The 23,049-nt window shown below is 37.1% G+C and overlaps 1 protein-coding gene and 1 non-coding gene across 7 annotated transcripts in view; both read right to left on the bottom strand.

Annotated features, from left to right (window-relative positions):
• The window catches only part of CEP295 (centrosomal protein 295), a 43,564-nt gene that overhangs the window by 7,664 nt on the left and 12,851 nt on the right, over positions 1 to 23,049 (bottom strand). For 3 of the 6 annotated variants that reach the window (XR_015772007.1, XM_088052060.1, XM_088052063.1), the window contains exons 9-22: positions 21,209 to 21,400; positions 20,093 to 20,317; positions 18,675 to 18,805; positions 17,006 to 17,242; positions 15,857 to 15,948; positions 14,676 to 15,744; positions 13,565 to 13,736; positions 13,276 to 13,428; positions 11,673 to 11,909; positions 6,144 to 6,250; positions 4,592 to 4,706; positions 2,781 to 3,014; positions 1,130 to 1,290; positions 705 to 864 (exon numbers count right to left, since the gene is read on the bottom strand). Coding sequence is in view for 5 of the 6 variants with exons in the window: in XM_088052060.1 (XP_087908186.1) it covers positions 705 to 864; positions 1,130 to 1,290; positions 2,781 to 3,014; positions 4,592 to 4,706; positions 6,144 to 6,250; positions 11,673 to 11,909; positions 13,276 to 13,428; positions 13,565 to 13,736; positions 14,676 to 15,744; positions 15,857 to 15,948; positions 17,006 to 17,242; positions 18,675 to 18,805; positions 20,093 to 20,317; positions 21,209 to 21,400 (3,285 nt within the window). In the remaining variant the exon portion in view is untranslated. The remainder of the gene's footprint in view (positions 1 to 704; positions 865 to 1,129; positions 1,291 to 2,780; positions 3,015 to 4,591; positions 4,707 to 6,143; positions 6,251 to 11,672; positions 11,910 to 13,275; positions 13,429 to 13,564; positions 13,737 to 14,675; positions 15,745 to 15,856; positions 15,949 to 17,005; positions 17,243 to 18,674; positions 18,806 to 20,092; positions 20,318 to 21,208; positions 21,401 to 23,049) is intronic. The other 3 variants (XM_014252740.2, XM_088052062.1, XM_088052061.1) reach the window with 3 other exon arrangements.
• On the bottom strand, positions 4,962 to 5,045 carry LOC148184895 (small nucleolar RNA U2-19). Its single transcript, XR_015772082.1, has one exon. It is a non-coding gene; the product is annotated as a small nucleolar RNA U2-19 (small nucleolar RNA).

A 23,049-nucleotide genomic window follows, 5' to 3' on the forward strand; every position in this document is an offset into this window, starting at 1 on the left:
TTTTTTCCTGCTATAAGCTGCAGTTAACTTAATCATGAACTTCTAATCCACTAAATTAATTATAACACTGTAGCTCAAAAGTTGCTGTCTTATCCTCTACTTTATTTTGTAGAGAGATAAGACAGTTCTGTCATCAAACCAAGTATTGCAGTGTGCAGTACATTGCTGTGACTTAACAGTGGGAAAGGAAAATGGAATTGTTTCTTTAAGAACAAAATGTATGTAACAGACAACTGAGTCAGTTCAGAGAGACTATTAATGCATGCACAAAATTTTAATCAAATTTTTGGAATCTCCTTACCTTACTCAAACTTACAAAGTAATGGATATACATTAACACATATTTGAAAAAGGACAGTTTCAGCTAGAGTTGATACTTCTTTGCTGAACAAATCACCACAGAAGGAATAAGTAACATCCATTACAGTGACTTGAATACCCCAGTCTGCTTTTGTATTACAGTCAAAACTGCTGAAGAAATGAGCTTTAAAAAATTCAGGAGTTCTACCATTAAAGCTGCTGGAGGAGACTGTGTGTGGGAGTGCAGCAGAGTTAAGATATTTCAAAGCATAGCTGAGAAAAGCGAGATCTGTCCCCATTTCAACACTGCTAACCCAAACTACAAGCCCCAAACTCAGAGCTGGTGTTTATACACTGGCACAAAGCTGACTTTGAAAGCACTGATCTGACTACACCGAACATACCTGGAGTGGTATTTTCTCTAGCAGACTCTTCTTCTGATGTAATGTTTTGCCCATTTGTTTCAAGACTAGAAGGCAGACTACATTTTTGTCTGTTCAGACCAGAGTTTTCTCCTTCTAGAAACGTATACACGTCTGGACTTCCTGTTGAAAATTCTGCAGTCTAGTGGTATAAGAAAATAATTTTGATTTAAGATTAATTTTCTCAGAAATATGAAGGATAAAAAGAAAAAGGTATTTTTTGATTTTTGGGTCACATTTCTGCTACTTAGATTACATTGCTACTTACAATACCATTGCTAATTAGCAATCTATTAATATAAAAAATACTGCTTTGTTTTTTATAAATACTATAGAGATTATTTATTTAATTCTCACAAAAATCTTCAGCCAAAGCATTTCCTCCACCAGAGTTTTTTCTGCAGTACCTTGCTAAATTCTCTACTGTGTTGGGAAATTCTGTATTGAGAACAGGATGATGATGATGATGTTTCAAAGTCAACACTTGGTTCCAAAGGCTGAAAGAGCTGGTGATGGAAGTTTGGAAAATGTCTCTCCATTTCAGGGAAACAGAGTTCAGTTGCTAGAGCTATAAGAAAAGAGGTTCTTTTAAGAACAAACATCACCCACACCCCCAAAAACAATACCCCATAAAAATAAAACCAACAAAAAATCTGCAAAAATGTATCACATCTTGTTCCTAAATACAGTAAATAGAGCCTAAAGAATTCTGCAGGTATACAAATACGAGCTGTAAAAACAAAATCTTTACAGCATCCAATTCTTTGACACAATGCAGGTATAAAAAGCAGTAAAAAAGTGCTACCCTGATTCAATTTTATTATTCTTTAAATGAAAAAGTGAAGTCCATAAGTTCTCTGTTCTGCTCTTGTGTGACTGCATCAGAAGTAGTGCAGGTTTCTCAGTTCAGAGCTCACAATGGAACAAGACCAATGAAGAGCCACAGGGATGATTAGAGAATGGATGTAGCACATCATGTTCAAAGAGCAGCTAAATAACTGAGTTTGTTCAATCCTAAAAGAAGAACTGGGGGTGTGAGGGAAGTGGTACAAAAAATGTCTACTGTCTACAACCTCTTAAGATACAGTACAGAGAATCCTAGAATGGTTTGGGTTGGAAGGGACCTTAAAGATCATCTAGTTCCAAGCCCCTTGCAATGGGACACCTTCCACTTGACCAGTTACTTAAAGCACCACCCAACCTGGCCTTGAACATCTCCAGGGATCAGGCATCCAAAGCTTCTCTGGACAACCTGTACCAGTGCCTCAACACCCTCACTATGATTGATTTCTTCCTAATATTTAATCTGAATCTGTCTTCTCTCAGTTTAAAGAAAATACAGTCTCCTCAAACATGCAAGAAAAGGAGAAAAAAAAAAAACCCAAGAAGTTACTAAAATGTTGCTTGGGTGTGCAGATTTCTTTGTCCTTGGAGATACTCAGAACTTGCCAAGCTATCTGGTCTAAGTTGGCTCTGCTGTGAGCAGGAAGGAGAATTTGGGCCACATAACTAGAAGGTCCTTCTGGGTCTAGATTTATCTATAATTACATGATTTGAGGTTTTCAAACATTCCAGGAGGAAGTGATTTGAATTAACTCTTCATGATAGCTTAGATAGATAGATAATTTCCATGAATTGCTACTTTTTTCTAGACCACAAATATCCCACCCGCCAGTCAGAGTTTCATCAACTATGTAACCCCCTGTGAACAATGAAGTATTATATAATACTTCTTTACCTTTCTGAAGTGAAAGCTGTGCATAAACAAGTGACAAAAATGGCACAGGGTAGCAAGCAGCCCAGCCACAGTGGCAGAAATCTGCACAGAACTGATAGGGATCTGGTCAGTCTGTCTTTTTTCTGCACTACTTTGTGAACATGTATCTACCACTAAGCGCCAAGAACACCAAAGTACTGAATTCTTGCATGAAGAACCCTTATTGACTTTAACATGTAAGTTGAATATAAATAATACAGACCAATGCCTAACACTGAGCAAGCTCCTCATTCTGTATGATCAGAGAGGAGCACAAAAAAATGCTATAAAATAATGAATACCTTGGAAATGTGTATTGTCCTCTGAGGAAGAACTGAAGTTCCCAGTAGGTCTCCCCAAGATCTGCTGTATCTGGTTTTCTTCATAAAAGTACATCTCTACTTCAGACAATTGACTTTGAGGTGCTCCAGACAAATTTTCTTGCCTTTGATGCAAGGTAAAAGGAAGTGAGGAGTTCCAACAGTGGCTTCCTGTTTCTCTCAGAATTCCATCTTCTCTACAATCAGAAGACAATCCTGAAATAAAATAAGTTAGATGTTAACAGTTTTGCATACAAACCACTTACATTGCATCATTTGAAAAGACAGTGCCTAGTATCCTGAAATATTCATAAGGAGTTCTGGGGTTTTGTTTGTAGGGTTTAATTGTCTCCTGTCAATGCTCCTACACACCTTATCACATATTTTCAAAAATGCAAGTTGCTAATATTTAATTAGGGAGCAGTCAGTACATAGCACCTTTACAGCTTAGCACTTTTACAGAAGGCAGACTTAGGAAATACTGAAATTATAAAATCAGAAAATAATTAATACTGCTATTTTATGCTGACTAGCACATCTTTACCTCCTACTGCATATAAATGTGCCAATCCCTTTATGTGATCTTGAGTATCTTTATGACACCCCACAGAGGTTTTAATCATGCTCAAACAGAAATTGCTTTACACCAACACTAGAAATCCGAAGGACCAAGACAACCAAAATCATGTTCCTAAACAATACACCAACCCTTCTTTATACATAAGCTTGCAGAAGAATTGCACAAAGCTACCAGAAAAGGTCATTACTAAGCACAGAGTGTATGGTGAAGACACAGCTAGATGTGAAAAATTTATTTAGTCAAATAACAAAACTGCTGGTGTTTTTCTTTCACAACTGAAAAAGAATAGAGAAGAAAAACCACAAGAAAATGGTCTTAGAAATGGCTTTAGCTTTTTTACATCAATAAGACACAGATGTGGCACTTGAGTTATAAAGTTTACTACACAAAATAACAGGTTTGAAACATTAGGGTTAAAATGAGCCATTGAAATTCCAGGCTGTAAAAACTGTAATCTCAAAAACTCATTTATAAACATGGAATAACACATATACGTATGTTTCTTAAGAAATCATCTGCATGTCAGAATAATACAGTACTAAGCCTCAAAGTAACTAAATCCAAGGGTCACTATCTAATAAATTTCAAACTCACTTCCATGTTCACAAGTAAAAATATCAGGAGCACTTGCATATTTATTATCAAAGAACTGCTTTTGATTTTATGAAAAACTAGCAACATGAAGAGGCAGACTACAGACAAAAAATAGCAAGAAAACATATTTCCCAGAAAACTATTAAAAGCCAATATAGCATTCAAGTGACATTTTCACAAATAAGTCATTGAGAATTACTGTGCTGACAAGCAGATACTGGAACAAGTATCTTAACAGCAAGACAATCATAGCTCGACAATAATCTATGATATATATTGATTAGGAAACTTTTATCAGTATTACCATTTGAAGATAATTTTTAAAACAAAAATTGCTATGTGAAAGCTGCTAGTGTTACAGTTGCACAATAGAACTCAAAATATCCTTTGCCAAAGCAGATGTATAATAATATTAAATTATTATAAAAGTAAAAAATCATTAGCACCTAAGAAAACATTCTGGTTATACTCAACTCTGTAAGATGTATTAATCAACCTTCAGTGAAGTTTGACATAAACTTATTTCAGAAGAACTTATGTTCAATGAGTTAGACCCATTCTACCATAAAATTAAACCACAATTTTCCTTTTACAAGAACAACAAAACCTGAACACTCACCAGTCTCAACAGGGCTTGCATTCAACATTTCACTGGTTGAAAAGCTGCCTGTGGAAATTGTTGAAGTTATATCACAGGGTATTTGTTGCATGAAAGTCTCTGAACCTGGTACTTCCTAGGATAAAGTAACACACCTATTAGCATGTATTCAAATGTTCAGAAGTAAAGCTTAAAACCCACACATTTTATTCTGAGCTCAGTTCAAGTGTAGGAGCCTTCATGTTTTGCACAGTCAGGCAAATACTGATTCATCCTTGCTCAGTACAACACATTCACACCTCATATCCCAGGCACATCACTCCCCAACAGCCCCCCTCCCCTCTCTCTCTCTCTCATACACACATTCACACACTCACTCTCATGTAAAGCCTCTCAGAACTGCATACAAATCATGACACCTGGAAGATTGTTTTATCTTCTGGTGATCAGATTTGGCTATTTCTCATCACAGACCCACTTCAATAGAATTGTGGATCTCAGAGGGACATATATGCAAAACCTTAAAATATCACAAACTTTACAAGTACTTCCAATATTGAGATTTTTGCATACAGGAGACTTAAAATCTTATTCTATGAAATGAAACTAAAATATACACAATCTTCTAAAGTATTATCTTCCTTAATTTTAAGGTAAGCTCTGCAAAGTCACAAAGCAGATAATGAGGTTCTTGTACTTCAAAATTTTGAAGAATTAGATGTGAACATCTAATGATTCCTCTCAAACTGACTTAAAATGTGGCCTAAGAAAATAAAAAATCTAGGAAACCCTTCTGCTACATTTTCCATTTCATACTTACGTACATTACAAACACATGTATAACATTTACATTCTAAGGTACTTTTATATGTCCATGTAATACACAGCATGTTTTAAATACTGTTTTTATCTTCTACCAAAATGATGGAATCTTTGAGCAAGAGAAAGGAGGGATATTGGTGCTGGTTTTGGCAAGGCTTTTAACATAATATTCTGTGGTCCCAGTTTGGATGTTACAACATGGATGAATGGACAGTAAGAAGGGTAAAAACCTGGCTGGATAATCAGGCTCAGAAGTCAGTGACTGAAGGGTTATACACTGTGGAGGTGGGGAACAAGTACACAGGGTTTTGTCCTTGGCAATGACTCAGAGGAGGTGACACCACATTAAGGAAGGAAGAGCACCCCATGCATTGAACAGCAGGGCTGGTATACAGAAGAACCTCTGAGACTGCCTCTACGGGAATGGGATGAAACTCAGCAAGGGCAAAGTCCAGCACCTGGGAAGGAAGAAGCAGAGCACCAGTCCCAGCTGGGCCTGCCTGGGGAGCAGCACTGTGAAAAAGGAGTCTCAGCAAGCTGAGTGTAAGCCCATGGTGTGCTCTGACATCCCATGCTGTATGAACAAGAACAGAGCCCGAAGATGCATCACAGTGGTTACCTCTTACTTTTTTTTACTGCTTAGATTTACTGCTGCACCTAGAATAGTGCACCCAGTCTTAGCCACCCAATACGAGAAAGATTACATCACAAAATAAAGAGTGAGTTATATGATTATTTTGATATGACCAACCGTATTATCAAGCCTGAATGATGGTCCAGAACTTGTTCTAAGTCTCTTTTCACCTTCAGCAGCGACAACTGGTGAATCTTGAGACACTTGAGACTCCTGGGACTGGGCTGAACACAAAAGTAACAGAAGCAATGAGGAACAAAAAGCCATTTTCAAGTTCATAGCGAGCAATGCACAGCAGAGGGCAGTAGGACTCCACTGCTGCTGGCCTCACTCTTCAGGCACTGATTCTGCCCATCCTTAACCACTTTCCTCTCACCTACACAACAGTTTTTGCTCCACCATACCACCAATTTCATCAGCAAGCTGTGGTCCTTGACACACCTTCCTAAAATTTCTTACTACCCTGACTGCTCTCCACAGAGCAGGTGGGAAGAGTTTGAAATTCGTGTTTTGGCCTAGCAGAATGAAATGTGGCTTTGCCAGTGCTACTGCAGTCATTTCACTGGAGTGGGGGGAATCCTTTACAACCTACCATTATAGAAATTAAAAAGAAAAGCAGACATTACAAGTGGACCAGAGAAAGCAGAAACACTGAATTGCTTAACTACAGCAATGACTACTACCATGGAACTGAGTCACTTTTGCCATAACGCTCTTACACATAAAAGTAGTGTAAGATCAGTATCTGTGCAAAAAACCCACCACAAAAGCACCCAAAAAATGCAATTTCTGCATTCAGTGCTGGTAAGCACCTTCAAAGTTTGACAATTCTATGATTATAAATTAATTGTCACAAACAAATACATGTTCAAGAAAGAAGTGCTAAGTAAGAAACTGAAATGAAACACAAGTGAAGTAGGTGTGTTTTCTCCCAATTCTAAAATGGCTGTTAATGACAGACATTTCAAACCCCCAGCTTTTGTGAGACTCTGTACTTAGGCAGATCTAACTTCTTCTGAATCCTAGCACTAGTTTGTACTTTGTATATGCTGAAACTCAGTTTTTTTACCAGATGGCAAACTCTGGTTGTTCTAAATCATACTATTAAAAAAAAAAAAAGGGGAGATGTTTCCTCTGTAAAGCAACAACTGTGATAGATTCATATGATGCAACAATAATAAAGGTTATGTTCTCAATAAATATGAAACATTTTGAAACTCATTTCAGGGAGAGAAAAAAAATCCAAGATTTCTTTTAGTCACTATTACCCAGTAGACATCTAGGAGGAAGTACAAAACATGAAAGGAAATACCTCTAAAACTCATTTATTTAGAGATCAAGTACTCTGCTCAAGCCTGCTCCTCTTCATTGGAGCAGGATACAGGAGACAGAGGATCCTGAAAATGAGCAAGGCCTTCAAGAAAATTCTTTAAAGAAGCATGAAAACTGCAATCATCTAATCAATTGTTATTTAAATATCTCCATAGGAGAAAAAAAGCATAGTACAAAAGATTGCTAAACTTAAAGCAATAACAAGAAGCAGTGTCTAGAAATAGCTGTCAGATGTTCAGAAACTAGAAAAATACTATTTATTTTAAAATTTGATAAAAAAGTAAATGCTGGAAACTAGAAAAAGACTATTTATTTTAAAATTTGATAAAAAAGTAAATGCTGGAACAAGATACCACATAATTCAATTCCTGATACCTTTCCATCAACATTAGAGATACTTTTCTGAAAGAAGCTATTTTATTTTCTCTAGAATATCACCATGACATGCAGTAATTCAGGATACAATAGAGATGAAATTCAAGCATTTAATAATCTCTAGTATATAAATTCTATGGACAGCTATGTTACAAATGTTTCATTACTGAACTGTAGTAACCTGCATTGTTCTTGTAATATTAATACCAGGGATGAACAGTATCAATCTCATGCTATAAACCAAATTATTAAATTAAAAATCCATGCTCATACCCCATGACTTTATTATATTAATATCCTTAAAATCCTGTATTTGGTGATTCATTAAGGAGGGTTTTTCAGTCTTCTCTCCCTCCTCTAAAATAATAGTGCAAGGTTCTTGTTCCTCACAGCATCCTGACATGGGACTTTCATGTTTTAATTTCCTGTCCCCCACAACGTCATGAAGATTTTATGTTTAAAAGCTGAATCTGTAATACCCCAAATGCTTCCCCACCCCCCAAAAGAAATGGCAATAAAATAGAAGTAATTCTTTTAGGGTGCAATTTGAAAGACAAATTACTAAAAATCCAACCACTCAGTGAAGACAATATAAAAACAGGAAGTAGTCCAAATCCAGCCATGTAGACAAACAAACAAAAGCTAAACTGGCAATGGTAAAGAAGTTTATTGAAATGCTGAATTATGGACAACTATTTGTGATTAGTAAAAATAAATTGAAATCTTAGGTTAGCTTGGATCACAAAAAAAAGTAATGCTTGGAATAACATCCCTGTACAGAGTAGCAACACATGAAGAAAATCACAACTGGAACACTGCTCAAGGGAACCACTGCAGATGAATACAAAGAGACAAGCCTGTTGATATGTCCTGAAGGAGAAAACTGATACCTGCAGAGGTGTATGTATCAAACCTAGTCACTAGTTCCAGGCTGACTGCCTAAGGAAATTAGGTTTATGCCATCAAACTGCCTGTCTCACCTGCAGGATTACTCTGCAATTCCCTATTAACAGTTTGAATACTATTAGCCCATTCTAACCAAACAGGATTGTAAAGAACATTAAGTGTCCAAAGTTCCAAACTCATCCTATCAACGCATCAGTGGCATGTAAAAGAGCAACTCAGAATTTAGACTCAGTGGTAGCACCCAATGCGACATCACTTCAGCAGTTACCTGTCCCCTGGCTGCAACCAGCTCAACAGTTTTTGTAGCACTTGCAACCACTCAATACTGAGCATAGGGATTCACCCTCCCTAACCACAAGCAGTCCTTAAGACCCATTTTACAGACACAGCTGCCTCTAAATTTGAGAGGCAAATTATACAAGCAGCTAATTACAGACTTAAAAAAAAAATTGCCTGTTAAGCAAGGCAACTCTCCTATCAAAGGAAACTCACCTTTGTTGATAAAGCATCTGCATATAAAAAGCAGATTTACCAACTTTCTCTTTTCATCTTTTATGTCTGATTTGGAAAAGCATGTGAGCAGTGACTAAGGATTTGTACACATCTAGCGGTTCTGCAATCATGAAACTCCTAAGTTGTAAAGACTTACATTATTTGGTCAAAGGTTCAAACCATCAAGAACATAACTTCAAAGAACAAGGTCAAGGATCACACAAAGCACTCATCTGCTCTTACCTGTAGAGAAACAATTACATCTTGAAAACATGAGAAAAATGGAAACATGTTCTGGTAAGAATCAAGTAGCAAAAAAAAATTTAAAAACCAAATTAAATAAAAAATATAAGTAAAAACCTAAAATCAACCTTAAATTTTCACTTTAGAAACTTCGTATTTAAAGTGCAAGGGACTGTGGATTTTCTTGCTGAAACACCACTCTAGTTACTGAAAGTACCAGAGAGAGCCTTACAGTCTACATGTTATCATTATTATTGCTGGCACTTTTGGTTGCTGAGCTGCTCAAGAGGGCAATCCTCTTAAACACAATCACAGAAAGCTTTGGTTTTTTTTTCTTTTATATAGATGTTCACATAAAGTTTCCTAATCCTCTTACATAACAATTGCACTGTTCATATACGATAGTCTATAATGTAAAAAGACACCACACCAAAATATTTTATATTAATTTGGAAACAGCTGCTCTAGCAATGGTTCTACAACTTACTCAGAAAAACACAAGTCTTTTCTTCAAATATTGTTAAAAGACAAAATGTTTTCATGATAGTTGAAGTTCAAAGATAGATATACTTCAAAAGGGGCATTCTGAGAAATAAAGAAACAGCTGAAGGAAAATGAGCTTATATGTACTTATTCAAAACAACTCCAATTCCAAGTAAATCAAATTGAATTGGAAATGATGTCTCAATGCAAATTAAATGAAAAATTAAAGCCTAGGGCTGAAATTTCTAGCAAAACCAGGAAATGAGTACTACATAATTATATTGCTTGTAACAATGGGCATAAGAAAGCTGCCATATCTCTGAGAACCCCTCTGCAGCTCCAATAATATTTTAAATGGAAACTGAAAACCGTACTGGACCATGCAATTCTGTCATCTTTTAATAAGCTTCAAATTGCTTTAGTGAATGTTTTACAATCTAGACATCTTTGTTATTTTATAAAGCCAGTCAAGTTACCCATAACATGTTTAGGTTTCAATATCCCTGCAACAAAATTATTTGAACATTCATGAAACTTTCTAACAAAAACTCTTTTCTTGATAACCAAATCAACTTGTTTTATTTTATGAAATCAGAGTAACTCTGCCGCCTATAAATATGGCCTATTCTCGAAGGTGCTCTTGTTCAATAAAAGCTCTTCACAGACAGACAAGGATAGAGCTAAAGCAGTCCTTACAATATTGCACTGTTGTTCCTTTTGACATATTCAGTGGAGCATGTGAAAAGCCTATGATGTCTATTAGAAAAGATCAAAGGAGAACAGACCTCTCTTGAACACTGGCTATGCACAGACTTTTCCTAGTCAGGAGAGCTGTCACAGCTACTTGAAAATTCCGGGTGTCTGGCTCAACTCTAGCATTCTGTTAGTTTCATAAACTGAGAGTCAAGGCTAATGCACTGAGTTGACAGTCACAACTCCCTAATTAAATACAAATTGCAGATAGAAAATAATTACCTGACACTAAACAAGGCAATAGGACACAAGGCAATGGAATGAAGCTGCATTAGGGCAAGCTCAGATTGGACATTAGGAAAAGGTTTTTCACTGAGAGGTTGGTCAGCCATTGGGACACATTCCCCAGGGAAGTGACCACAGCACTAAGGCCATCAGAGTTCAAGGAGCAACTGAGCAATGGTTTAGTTTTAGGTAATCCTGGGAGAAGCAGGGAGTTGGACTTGATGATCCTTCTAGGTCTCTAAATTTGAAATATTCTACAATTCTCAATTTTCATGTCTGTCACACCCAAGACAGGATTCTTTCTAAGTTCTTTTTGAGCTGACAATGACCTCAGCCTTCTATTTTTTTTCTCAACCATATTTTTAAGTAATATTTAATACACGCTGATCTTTTGGTGGATGTTGACATCAACACATTAACACTCCAGAGATCTTTTTAAGCACTGATTTACTTTGTATCAATACAAGAATCACTGGGTACTGAATCATAAACGCCACTGGCCTGCCCAAAAGAAGGTTCCCACCTGGAATACCTGTAAACATTTACAGTTATAGAGGTTACAGATGAAAAGCATATGCCCTGGACAAGAAACTGTTGACAAAGTGTACTGCAGTGTGGACTTGTTAGCAGAATGGTAACAGATCACAAAAACCCAAAAGATAAAAAGTCCTTCATTCTGAAACAAGTGCTTATTGAAACACCCTTTTTTACACTCAAAATTCAATAGCATTAAATAGCACTGCATGTTCTTTAACAAGTCAGGTCATATTCTACAAATAAACAGCAGCAAAATCAGCAATGCTGAATGGTGTTCTTGAAGGGAGAGGATTTTCTCACCTGAATCATATGAAGTTTCAGCAGCCATCATTAGCAATTCTTGTAATAATCTCCCTGATGGACTAGCTTGCCTTGGACTTCCACTGGAGGCTTTTCCTTCATAGTTTGTTATGCCCAAAGGTAAGGTGCCTTCATGAAGAGCATGACTGTGACATTTCACACATGGAAATTCCCCAGAGGTTGAAATCTGAGAAGTTTCTCCAATAACATCATCTGTTTTATCTGAATTTAAAACACCTGTAATCAGTTTAGGTATAAAAAGGAAGTGTTTCACACTTCATGAGGAACATTAAGATGCACATTCTACAGAAATAAACTGGTGATTTTTTTATGGTCTCCATTTTAATGAATTTAGCCATATCACATCAGTCTATGCATTATACAGGCTGAAAGATTATACAGATCATACACTTCTCAAAAACTTACTCATAATTCCACCAAAGTATTTCTTCAGAAAAAACTCAAACATATTTTTTCACACAGCAAATCCAAGAAAACTTGCAGTACCTTCTCCAGATCCAGAGGTAAAACAGATTCTCTACTCTGGTTTAAAGATTCTTTCTCTACAACCCAGCCCACAAAACAGCCCTTTCTGGCCACCCAATCCAATAAAAATCTCACGTTTTTACTACCTACCATGACCAATGGTTTGATAATATAGGTCGATCACAATAGTATTATACAGCTAAGTGGAAGTTACTAAGCCAAGTGTTTCCAGAACATAAATATATTCTTCCATCAAAGCCTTCCCCAACAGAACTTGCTATCTAATCAAGATATCAAATTAGTCCAACAAGAATTGTTCTGCATAAACCGACGCTGACTAGCATTTAATTACTTTCCTTTAATTGAATGATGTCCCATATCAGCTGTTTCATTATTTTGCAATGAATGCCAGCCTGATGGGCCTATAATTACTCACATTGTTCTGCTGAGCCTTTTTAAGAACACAACGCAAAAAACTTTATAAAATATGCATTACACGTTAGGTGTGAAGAGACATTGAAAAAAATTAAATGTTTACTTTTAGAAAACATGAGTTTGTTTTACCTGTTAAATAATGCTCCTTACAGACAATTGCAAAGCATTGCCTGCAGACTGAAACACATATATTTATAAAATTTTTATTGCTCTCCAAAGCTTTTTTCCAATGAGTGTTTTTTAACTAGAAAAAACAACCTAAAAAGATGGCCTAAAAGTTTCTGTAGAAGCTTGATACTACTTGAAAGATTTCACAGTCACTTTCTTGGTTTGATCAAAAGGTAAACCTTTGAACAAAATCTACCAACTTCTCTTTAGAGTTACTGTACAACTGCCTATTAACACAGATCCTGTCCAAAAGAAAAATCAACAGGGAACTCAGGTTGTGGAGTAACTGAGTTTTCTTTTCCTGGTGAAATTTTGTTTAAATTATATTTTCCTTGAGAGACACTCATAGAATAAACTTTTCTGAACCACAACTTTGCTAGTATGTAAGTTATACTTCAAGAAAGGCAACAGGATCAGCTATTATTTCCTAATAATCTCAAGGATTCTTCAAAAAAGATTATATTCCTCCAATCTACTACTTATTAAAGCACTTATTATATATTTTATACATTACCTGCCAAAGAGAGGCTGCAGCTCTTCGGTGTGTCTACCTCTGGTATAATACTAAGTTCATGTTGTTCCAAACCAAGCCCTAACTTGACTTTTGTCACTGGTGGTTTGGAAGATCTCCATTTCTGTTCTCTACAGAGAACTTTCTCAGATTGTTCTGTAAAACAAAGTTTAATAGGTTGCAATAATATGTATACACACACATATCAAATTAACTTGGAGAGATGGAAGAGAACTCCATCTCAGCTGTAAAGCAATAAAAATTATAAGGAAAAATAACATAACAGACTTACCAGTTTGCTCAACTGGACCAATGCACCATGAAATTGTTTCACTACTGTGAAATTTATTCCTGCCACAGTTCTCTTGCTGATAGCTTTCTGAGACTTGGAAGAAGTCAGTTCTCTTAATCCTAACAGGCTTTTGTGCCTCTGTTATTTCTTCATTTGGGCACATACATCTCACCTTAGAAGGGGGGGAAGCAGTTTTATATAAGATTATATTCATACTCATTTACCAAAAGTGCACTTTCTCTTGTGTGTATTCAATGCAGGACAATATTGAGCACATTGAGAAAGTAGTTCAGTTAGGCAGGATACCAGACAGATCTGCTTAGCTCACAGAAACGTGACATGGAGGTATTTTACTGACCTTTACAAACCTAATGTACTAAAACATAATTAGTTACATTTTCAAGGCCTTTGTGACATTAGATCAGAGCGCTCATTTTTAAAAGGAACAATTCCCAAAAAGTCTGCTTTTAGTTTTTCAGCTCCAGAATTCAAGAATTTTAGCTGCTTGGAGACTGCAAAATCAAAAGACAGGAACTCTAGGGAATAGTTATTCTTCTAGGATGACTTCTGTTTAAAAAAACACAAGGAAAGGCAAAAAGAGGCTCTTTAGAAGCTCAAAAAATAAACCTAGATTTTTCTTCTGTTACTGAGAAACAAGCAAATTACAACTCAAGACTGCAGCTGCCAAGCCAGTTTCCTAGTGGGTACACACAAAAAGAGAAGTTTTAAAAATGATCTATTCAAGATGCCTATGATATCCTTTCAGGTATTAGGTATTTTTAATAGAAGGGCTGTTTTACACATAGAAATGCATTTATAGATATGAAGACAACTCTGCCTACAGGTATTTCAGACAACATAATTTCAATAGACACTATATTCAGAGACCAGGAACAGACTTTCACAGTATTTCTGTTAGACTTAACAAAACTGTGCTCTTGGAGCTTTACAGAGGTAAAGTATTCATAACAAACCACAAGTCCTAATTGAAATTTTCATTATGGTAAATCACCTAAAACTATCAACACTCCATGGGGTACACTGTAGCACTGACTTGTAAGTTTGATCACCTAGAAGATGATTACCCATGCAAAGTGTTCATAAAGCTTACCTGCTTGTTTAGAAATTCTTTCAAAGCCTCTTGCTGTCTCTGCATCTGTTCCTTCAATTTATCTTGCTTCTGCAAAAGTAGTTTTTCTTGTATTCTCTGTTTAGAAAGAAGAGCTTCTCTTTGTGCATCTATCTGCTCTTGCAATTCTTTCAAATACTTTTGCTGAGCTTGGATGCTTTCTGATGAGGCCAACACTCTGTCCCTTAATCTCAGTATACCAGAATAATTTAAGGAAGATACATCTCCTGCTTTTGATATCAAGAATTCCTCAACACCCTGAGCTTTAGATTCTTCACGTGCTAGAATCGTAGGTTCAGAAAGATTGAGGAGTTGATCAGGGCTTGTTTTGCTGCTGCTCTCTACAGATCCCTGCTGATAGGCCAAAGGATCAGCCGAGGCTGATCTCTTTGTTGCTGGCATGAGGGATGTCTTAAATGGATGCTCTTCTCCAGTTTCTGTCTTGGTTTGATAGTTAGGTATCTTCTGAGATGACTCTTTAGAGGGTACTGTTTCTGAAGACTCGGAGGAACTTTCTGCAGGGAACACAAATCTAACATGCTGTTGGCGTGCTGCTGGTTGTGTTCTTATTGCAGTCACTTCTTTCCTGACTGACCCTGACGGTAAATGCGACTGGAATGGCTCTCTGATGTGATTACTGGCAGTTTTGAACAGTCCCACTTGTTCCTGTGATGGACAGTCACAGGGCAAATGAAACTCTCCATGCTTCAATTCTGATACTTCTGAAAACTGCACTGATTTTCCAGGACAAATATTATGCACCTGCTCTTCCTGCTTCTGTGAAGATGGTTTTTCCAACATACCCAATGTTCCTGAAAATGCAGGTAATGACCGTGTATATTCTCGGGTATGAACTTGTTCTGATGCCTGGTACTGTGCTGGCTGTGCTCCTTGCATCTGTAGGAGTGGCTCTGAGACAGGCTCTAAATTAATGGATTTTGTTTCCCTTGTGCTCAGAGGTATCTCAGAAGCAGACAAGTACCTTTGCTTCAGTGTATTCTGATACTCCTGTAGATTCTTTCTAGCTTCTTCAATGGTTTGTTTGCGCAACCTGAACAGAGCGAAAACACAAATCTTTTCAGAGCAGCGCAAAAAGAAACATCTATTTCAATAATCAAGGCAATTCAAATTACTTTGAACTGGCATTCCATAAAGACACTTACCTTTCTTGCTGCAGAAGGCATTGTTGAAAATTACGTATCATCTGTCTATGACTGCCTTCTCTTGGACTCCTGGTTTCTGATACATTTCCAGTCTAATCAAAATAAAATAATTTTAATTTCATATATACAACTAACACAGAAAACTATTACGGCAGCAACCTTAATCTGTATGTTCTTCTGCTCAAGCTTACAGAAGCTGCTGGGTACCACCATGTTTGAAGTCTGTGAGATATCAGCCTGAGGCAATGAAGCTAAAGAAGTTTCTAGAACACATGGCCCACAGCTACAGCCTCTCTCTGCACACACCATCAAAGTCAATGGTGCTTACAGCAGCTCAGCTTAAAGAGGTAAATATACCCTGCAAACTCAGGGAGCAATGAGCCAATGTAGCTGCACTTCCAAGGCAGTCAGGCTCTCAAAGAATACTGACTGCACAAATGAAGCAAGATTTTATATATAAAAAAGATTACTTTCCTTCAACATACTCCATAAATTCCTCTTCTTTAAGCAGCTGTTTGAGATTTAAACAGAGGCAGATTTTGGCGTCTTTTTTTCTCACTACGATTTCTTTTTTCCTTCTAGAAAAAGGTTATGTCTACATGCACAATCATTATTATTATCAATCATTATCTGACCATAATCAGATTTTACTAACAGGTATTATAAACAGAAGTGCTGCCCCCCAAACTATAGAGAGACAATACAACAGCAACATTCACAATCATAAAATCACAGAATATCGGAGTTGAAAGGGACCCACAAGGTCATTGAAGTTCAGTTCCTGTCCCTGCACAGGACCATCCCCAAGAGTCACAGCATGAACTTGAGAGCATTGTCCAAACCCTTCTTGAACTCAGAAAGGCTTGGTGCTGTGACCACTTCTCTGGGAGCTGTTCCAGTGCCCAACCATCCTCTTGGTTAAAAACCTTTTATCATAGTATGTAACCTAAACCTCCCCTGACACAGATTCATGCCACTCCTTCAGGTCCAATGATACCATGTGAAATAGAAGCTTGTATACTAGAAAAGGAAGCTTTAATACATACAAAGTTCTAATTCAAAGCCTAACAAATAAAAATTGTCTTAATTGATACAGTTTAAAATTGGTAAATGGTGTTATTTTTATTATAATAGTAAATAAAAACCTACACACAATTTTCTGGAATTCTTCACCTCATGTTCTATTTGGTCCTGCTGATCTGTGGAGTGGAGACTGTGGCTTTGCACCAGCTGACCTTGCTCTTCATCCTCTTTTTTTTTCTTAGCCTCCTCCAAACAGGTTTGCATTTGGATCTTCAGATAATCAGCCTCCAAGAGCGCTTTCTCTTCCTCAATTCTTTTAATCAAGGCCAGCTGCTCCTGTTTCTGTTTCTCTATTTCTTCATTCTATCGAAAAGAAAAATGAAGGGGAATCTCTAGAACTGAATGACAAAGAAATCAGACTGTTCATACATGCCACCACACACAAACCTTTGTTCCAAATTACATAAGAAATTCTATTGCTTGTGACAGGTATTTCCAAATTGCAACAGGCCTTTTAAAGTAGTTTCGAAGTCTACAGGAATAACTTTGTTTTACTGGCTCAATATTTCTAACAATCCCTGAATCTATTTACTATTGCATTATTATCTGTTCTCAAATTAATAAAATTGGTAAGATCAGAATCCTTTCAAGACATGTTATCATTTTCCAAAGACTGTAAAAGAAGTCCTTTTCTTAAACTTGAAAAATTTATTTTGCATTTTACTCAGTTTTTCATCACAGTCTACACATCTAAATTAATTCAAGCTTTACAAAAGCTTCTGAAATAGACAATGTATAACCACTTTGAGAGCAGTCCATAAACCTCTGAAGTAGTCTGTTTACTTTTATTCTATTTCCATGTACCTTTCAGCTACAATTCACTTAGGTCCAGACTTAGCAACAGCATATGTGCTTTTAGAATGGAAGCAAAGAAAAATTTCAAAGTACTGGCAAAGATGAAGTGCACAACAGCCTTTACCAACAGCCCGAATGGGGATGTCAGGAAAAGCAACCCAAGAAAATGCTGGACCCAAGAACAGTTATGTGGACACAGAACTATGTACACCTGGCCAGGTGCAAAGTGAGAGGAAATGAAGGTTAAAGAAAGTAGCCACATTTTCATAAAGGATCTGTTGCTTGTTTGGGTTTTTTTTTCAACTGTTACTATTTCATCAAATTTTTGTTTCCTTTATTTCTGAACTTAAAGTCTACAACTGAAGGCTGCATATAGACCCAAATTTCAACTTTTTTTTTTTTTTTTAATTGGTAAACCACCACATAATAGCTGGTAAGTCTCTAGGGATACAACAAAAATTAAAATAAAATGAAACATATATATGACAGATATAATGAAATAATGCACAAAGCTATTATTTTCTAAATGTAATAAATATAGCATTCCCAGAGACACAAAAAGCTTTCTGCATTTGCTTCCTAGATAACTGAAAAAAATTACTCAGCGTTTGTCTGCTTTTCCTGTCACTCTAAACACAATCCCATAGACTTCCCTACATTATTACACAGAGTTAATATTAAGTTTTCAGTGTTGTGTATCATTTTACCATGATTACCCTTGCCTACAGCACTTGTTAGATTTGAAGAAACTGAGGGTTTCCATTCTGTTCTAAATTCCAGCTACAGCTTCATCATTTTTGAGAAGTATAGAAAATCTTACAGTAAAAGTTTAAATGTTAAGAGCACCTATACCTGCTGTATAACCTGAAACATTTTAAAATCTCCTGTAAATAATTTTTTACACCACAACTGAGATAAGAAAAAATACAAACACACTTACCCACTTCTTTCTCTCCTCTTCTATTCTAATTTTAGCTGCCTCTTCCATTCTGATTTTAGCTGCTTGTTCTTGAGAATGGATTAGATCTGACTTTTCATCTGCAACTGTATTTTCCAACATTTTCATAGGGTCTAAAATATACATGTTATTTAGCTGTAATTGCAGTCAGAGTGAGCCTTGGATCTTCTTTACATCTTGCTTTACAGTTTCCCAATACTTCTCAACAATATGCATAAGCTGCTCTTGGAAAGATCTATATCCTACTACTCTGCCTGTCTCCATAAGCTGGAAAATCAGTTTTTTGTATTATTTAAGTCTTTAATAGCCCTTTATTGTGTGTCTTTCTTGATTACACAGTAATCAGGAAAGTCAAGAAGTCCCAGCTTCAATGGGACTGAAAATTACTTCTAATATTACTTGGGAGCCCAAGAGCAAGATCATCCTGAAGAATCAAAAGCCACACACTAACCCCTTAGAACAAAGAGGGTCTAAAACTGGCAGTACTGGGCAAATAATCTAACATTTGGCTATTGCACAAAAAGCAAGTCTCAATCCCATACTGTTAACTTCAAATAGCAGCACATTTTCCCCAAAGCATGGTTTCACTCACACTACACTCTCCAGCCCCCAGGCATTATGTTGGCATAGCCATGTACATGATGGAACTAAATCACTTCATCTTGTTTAAAAAAACAAGCACCCTATGAAAGCAAATAACCCAAAATCAAAAAAACAAAAACAACCAAAACACATGCCAGAGCTTGATCACTTTAAAACTTCAGAAATCCCACTCAGCATACAAGATCACCAGTGCAGCATTAACCTAACCAGAAGGGCACCAAGGACAGACATGGGAAGTAATCCCAAAATGATTTGTCTATCAAACAAATTGCAATGTCTACTTGCTATAACTTCCAGTTTTACAAAAGGTATTTCAGAATGGTGCCTAAAAGCAGAAAAAAACTCCACTCATCAGCTTATGCTTGTCTTGGGCATTTATAGCTGTTAATCTCCAAAGAAAGCAGCTTTTCCAGTTCAACAGGTAGAGAACTTCAATGCTGATTTCTGCACTGAGAATTCTATCCCTGGAGGCAAACACCTATTAAAGTACAGAAACATCAAGTGTGACAATAATTTGAGTGAGATTTAAAAGATAGAAAGGTATTTTGGACATCTGTTCTCTTCAAGATCTTAATGGACAAGTTGGACATAAGAGCAAAAGCCTCTCCTATTTGTGGTTTCAACAAATCCACAATGCCTTGTGAGCACAGATAGGAAACTGTTACTTTCATTCAATGTGACAAAACATTTAACACTGGAAGTTCATTAAACAGTTTTATCACAGTCACAGTCATAGTTCCCCTGTACGTCTTTCCGCTACTTTACAGCAAACTTTGATGCAAGTATGTACTGTGTACCTTTGGCTTGAGACACTGTATTTTTCTGCTGCTCCTTGTTAAGTTCTAAATCACATAATGGTCTCTTTTCACTAGCAATTGTGCCTGATTCAATGGTGTCAAATTCACTTTGACTGTCTTTCTCACTTTTTGAAGTCCATTCCTCTTTTTGGCTTCTAATTTTGTTCAACAATTTCTTTAAGGCAAGTTTTGATCGAGGTTGGCAAGTTTTTCCTTCTTCATGCCCTATAAAAAATATATACTGTTAAGAGTTTTGGGTAATGAATATCTTCATATCATTAAAAAAACCCTCTATTTTTTTTTATTGCTTACAGAGCTGGAAAAATAGCTTAGGTGTATTTTTAAAATCTTAGCAAAATTTTCTCTTACCTGCAAGAGAGAAGCAGTAATTTGTCTCTGCAAGCTATAAAAGGACTAAGCTGGATGCAGTTTTTAATAGTCAAACTGTAGCAGAAATATGCAGTACTATCCCCACACCTGCCCTCTGCTTTCTATCAGCACTGGCAACACAATGCACCACAGACCAAACACGAGACTGTGACACTCAAGGGATGCAGAAGCACTTGGCCAAGCAGCAAATCTCACTGAGACAATTTTGGTTCACACCACATGACCCTGGACATGCCACAAGCAAACAGGACACACTCATGCATCCCTTCCAGCCTACTCACAATATGCAGCAGCTCAACCACAAACCTGAACATAAAGGACACACAATAAGCAGACGAGAAAGCTTCAGCTTTGAAATATCTCAAAACAGAAAAATATTTAAGGTCACACATCAGCATCAGTCCATAATTTATATTAATTGCACAAGGAATAATTAAGGCTACTAACGGTGTAGCTCTTACAGCTGAAAATTATTCTCAGCATACTAATGAACTGAAGCATATCAGAAAAAGAAGTCACATTTTCATTTTTAAATTCATAATCATTAGGGTATTATAACTGATGCTAAACATAAACCAAATTATACTGAATTATTTTATGTACATTTAGAAGTTTTACTACTTTAGGCATTTTACTCATTACTATCATTTATTTGATATACTAGACTAATCTTTTCTAATATAAAACAAGAAGGTTTAAGTTAAATATGAAATTTAGAAGTTTTACTTTCTGGTTCATTAGTGACCTCCTCTTCTATCACATGTTCTGATTCTTGTAGAGTATCACAAGGAAGCTCTGGTTGAGTGTCACAAGCAGATTCATGTTCCAAAGAGATATCAAGATCATTATCTTGAGCTCTGTCAGAAGGGGCTGGCAAAGGTTGTGGCTCAAACTGCAAAATCAGGCCTTCTTTCATGTCTAATTAAAAGACCACAAAGAAATAAAATGACCATTTGGAATACAAATCAAACAACATTGCAAGACTACACTCACACAAATCCATAGGAAATTCAAATATCAATAGGTTATTTCACAACAGATTTAATCCAACTTTTATTTTCTCACCAAAATACAAAATTCAGAACTGTTTAGATCAATAGCCATCTATTCATTCAGAACCTCCACGGCAGTTTCCACTAGAATATGCTATGTTTTTCAAAATAAAAGCTGATGTGACGAAAGGCTCTGCTTTACACCAAAAGCAGCTCACAAGAAAAGTTACACATGATCCCAGTAACTTCACCAGGGAAAAGACACACCCTGACCTGGCTGTTCACAAGGCTGCCACAGGAGAGTGATCACACAGTCCAGGTGTGAAATCCCAGAAGACTGCACAACTGGAATTCTCCTATGATCAGCTTACTGACTGAGAGGGTTACTGCCTACAAGGGATGTGGGACACAGGAGATCACCTTGGAATTCTATGCTTGTTACATATACTTAGGGGAGGAACCCAAGGCAGGGAAAGGATCAAGTTAGTCAGGGGCACAACTGTGAGATTAAAATGTAAAAATAGTGAGATAAAATGAGACATTCAGTACACTTGTCTGGTCATGAACTGTGCCTGACAGTCTGTTCTGTCTTCTCACTAAGTTATACTTGTAGCTGTTTTCCTGCGTGAGGAAGGCTGTCTTTTGTATACATGTGTGTGCATAAATATGTAAGGGCCAGCAACTGGAAAGGGGACCAGAAGTCACAGGTTCATCGTGTCTAGGGCACTGCCAACTGCAGAGGCCATAATGAGTGCATTTAGGTGGGTATGAGTATCAGCATGCAGTGGCTAGCAAATCACAAGCCAGACTAGCCAGCAAGAATGTTAAGAGGCTTAGGAGTTATGCATCAGGCAGCAGTAAGACTGGGCTGGGTATTGCAGAGGCCAAGGGACCTACAAGTTGTCTAGTGAAGTGATCAGGAGACCCAAGCATTCAAGCCAGCTACAGAGGAGAGGAAGGGATCATAAGAAAACTGCCAGCACATGTGTATGCATCTCCAAGACAACAAGAGGATCCAGGGTCAGCTGCTGGGTAGACTTGAGTATATAAAGTCAAGTCTCGCAGGAATCCATAGCATGCGCATGTCTGTGCACACACTCATGTGCCCGGCTAGGTCTGTGCAGCAATAACTGGGGAGGAGCAGAAGATCTTGGGGGTGCCCAAGCATGCCCAGCAGCCAGGAACTGGAAAGGGCCAGCTGCCATGTAAGAGCAAATGTCTAAAGCTATTCACCAAGTGATCCACACATATTCGAGCACATATTTGAGCACATGAGTGCATACATGAGTATGAGAGGTAACTCTAAGGCTCCAGTCTCCAGCATGAATCACTGGGTAAACTGGGTGTCTAAGACCTGAGGAGAACTCCTGGACAGACTGAGTATCATAGATGAACTGCTGGAGGGATCCATACCATGTTACAGACGTATATCCCAGTAAAAGGCCTTCACCTTGATCAGCCATAGTAAACAGAAGGAGGCCATTTATGCTGTTTGTACTTAATGTGAGTGCTGTGTTTTCCCTGTTGGCCTGTGTGGCCAGCTGTATGGATATGCCCTGGAAAGCTGCTTGTGCG

This window comes from Pseudopodoces humilis, chromosome 2, assembly GCF_049639895.1.
Source record: "Pseudopodoces humilis isolate 2021_Gansu_Grassland_sample_001 chromosome 2, ASM4963989v1, whole genome shotgun sequence".
NCBI classification, from domain to species: domain Eukaryota; kingdom Metazoa; phylum Chordata; class Aves; order Passeriformes; family Paridae; genus Pseudopodoces; species Pseudopodoces humilis.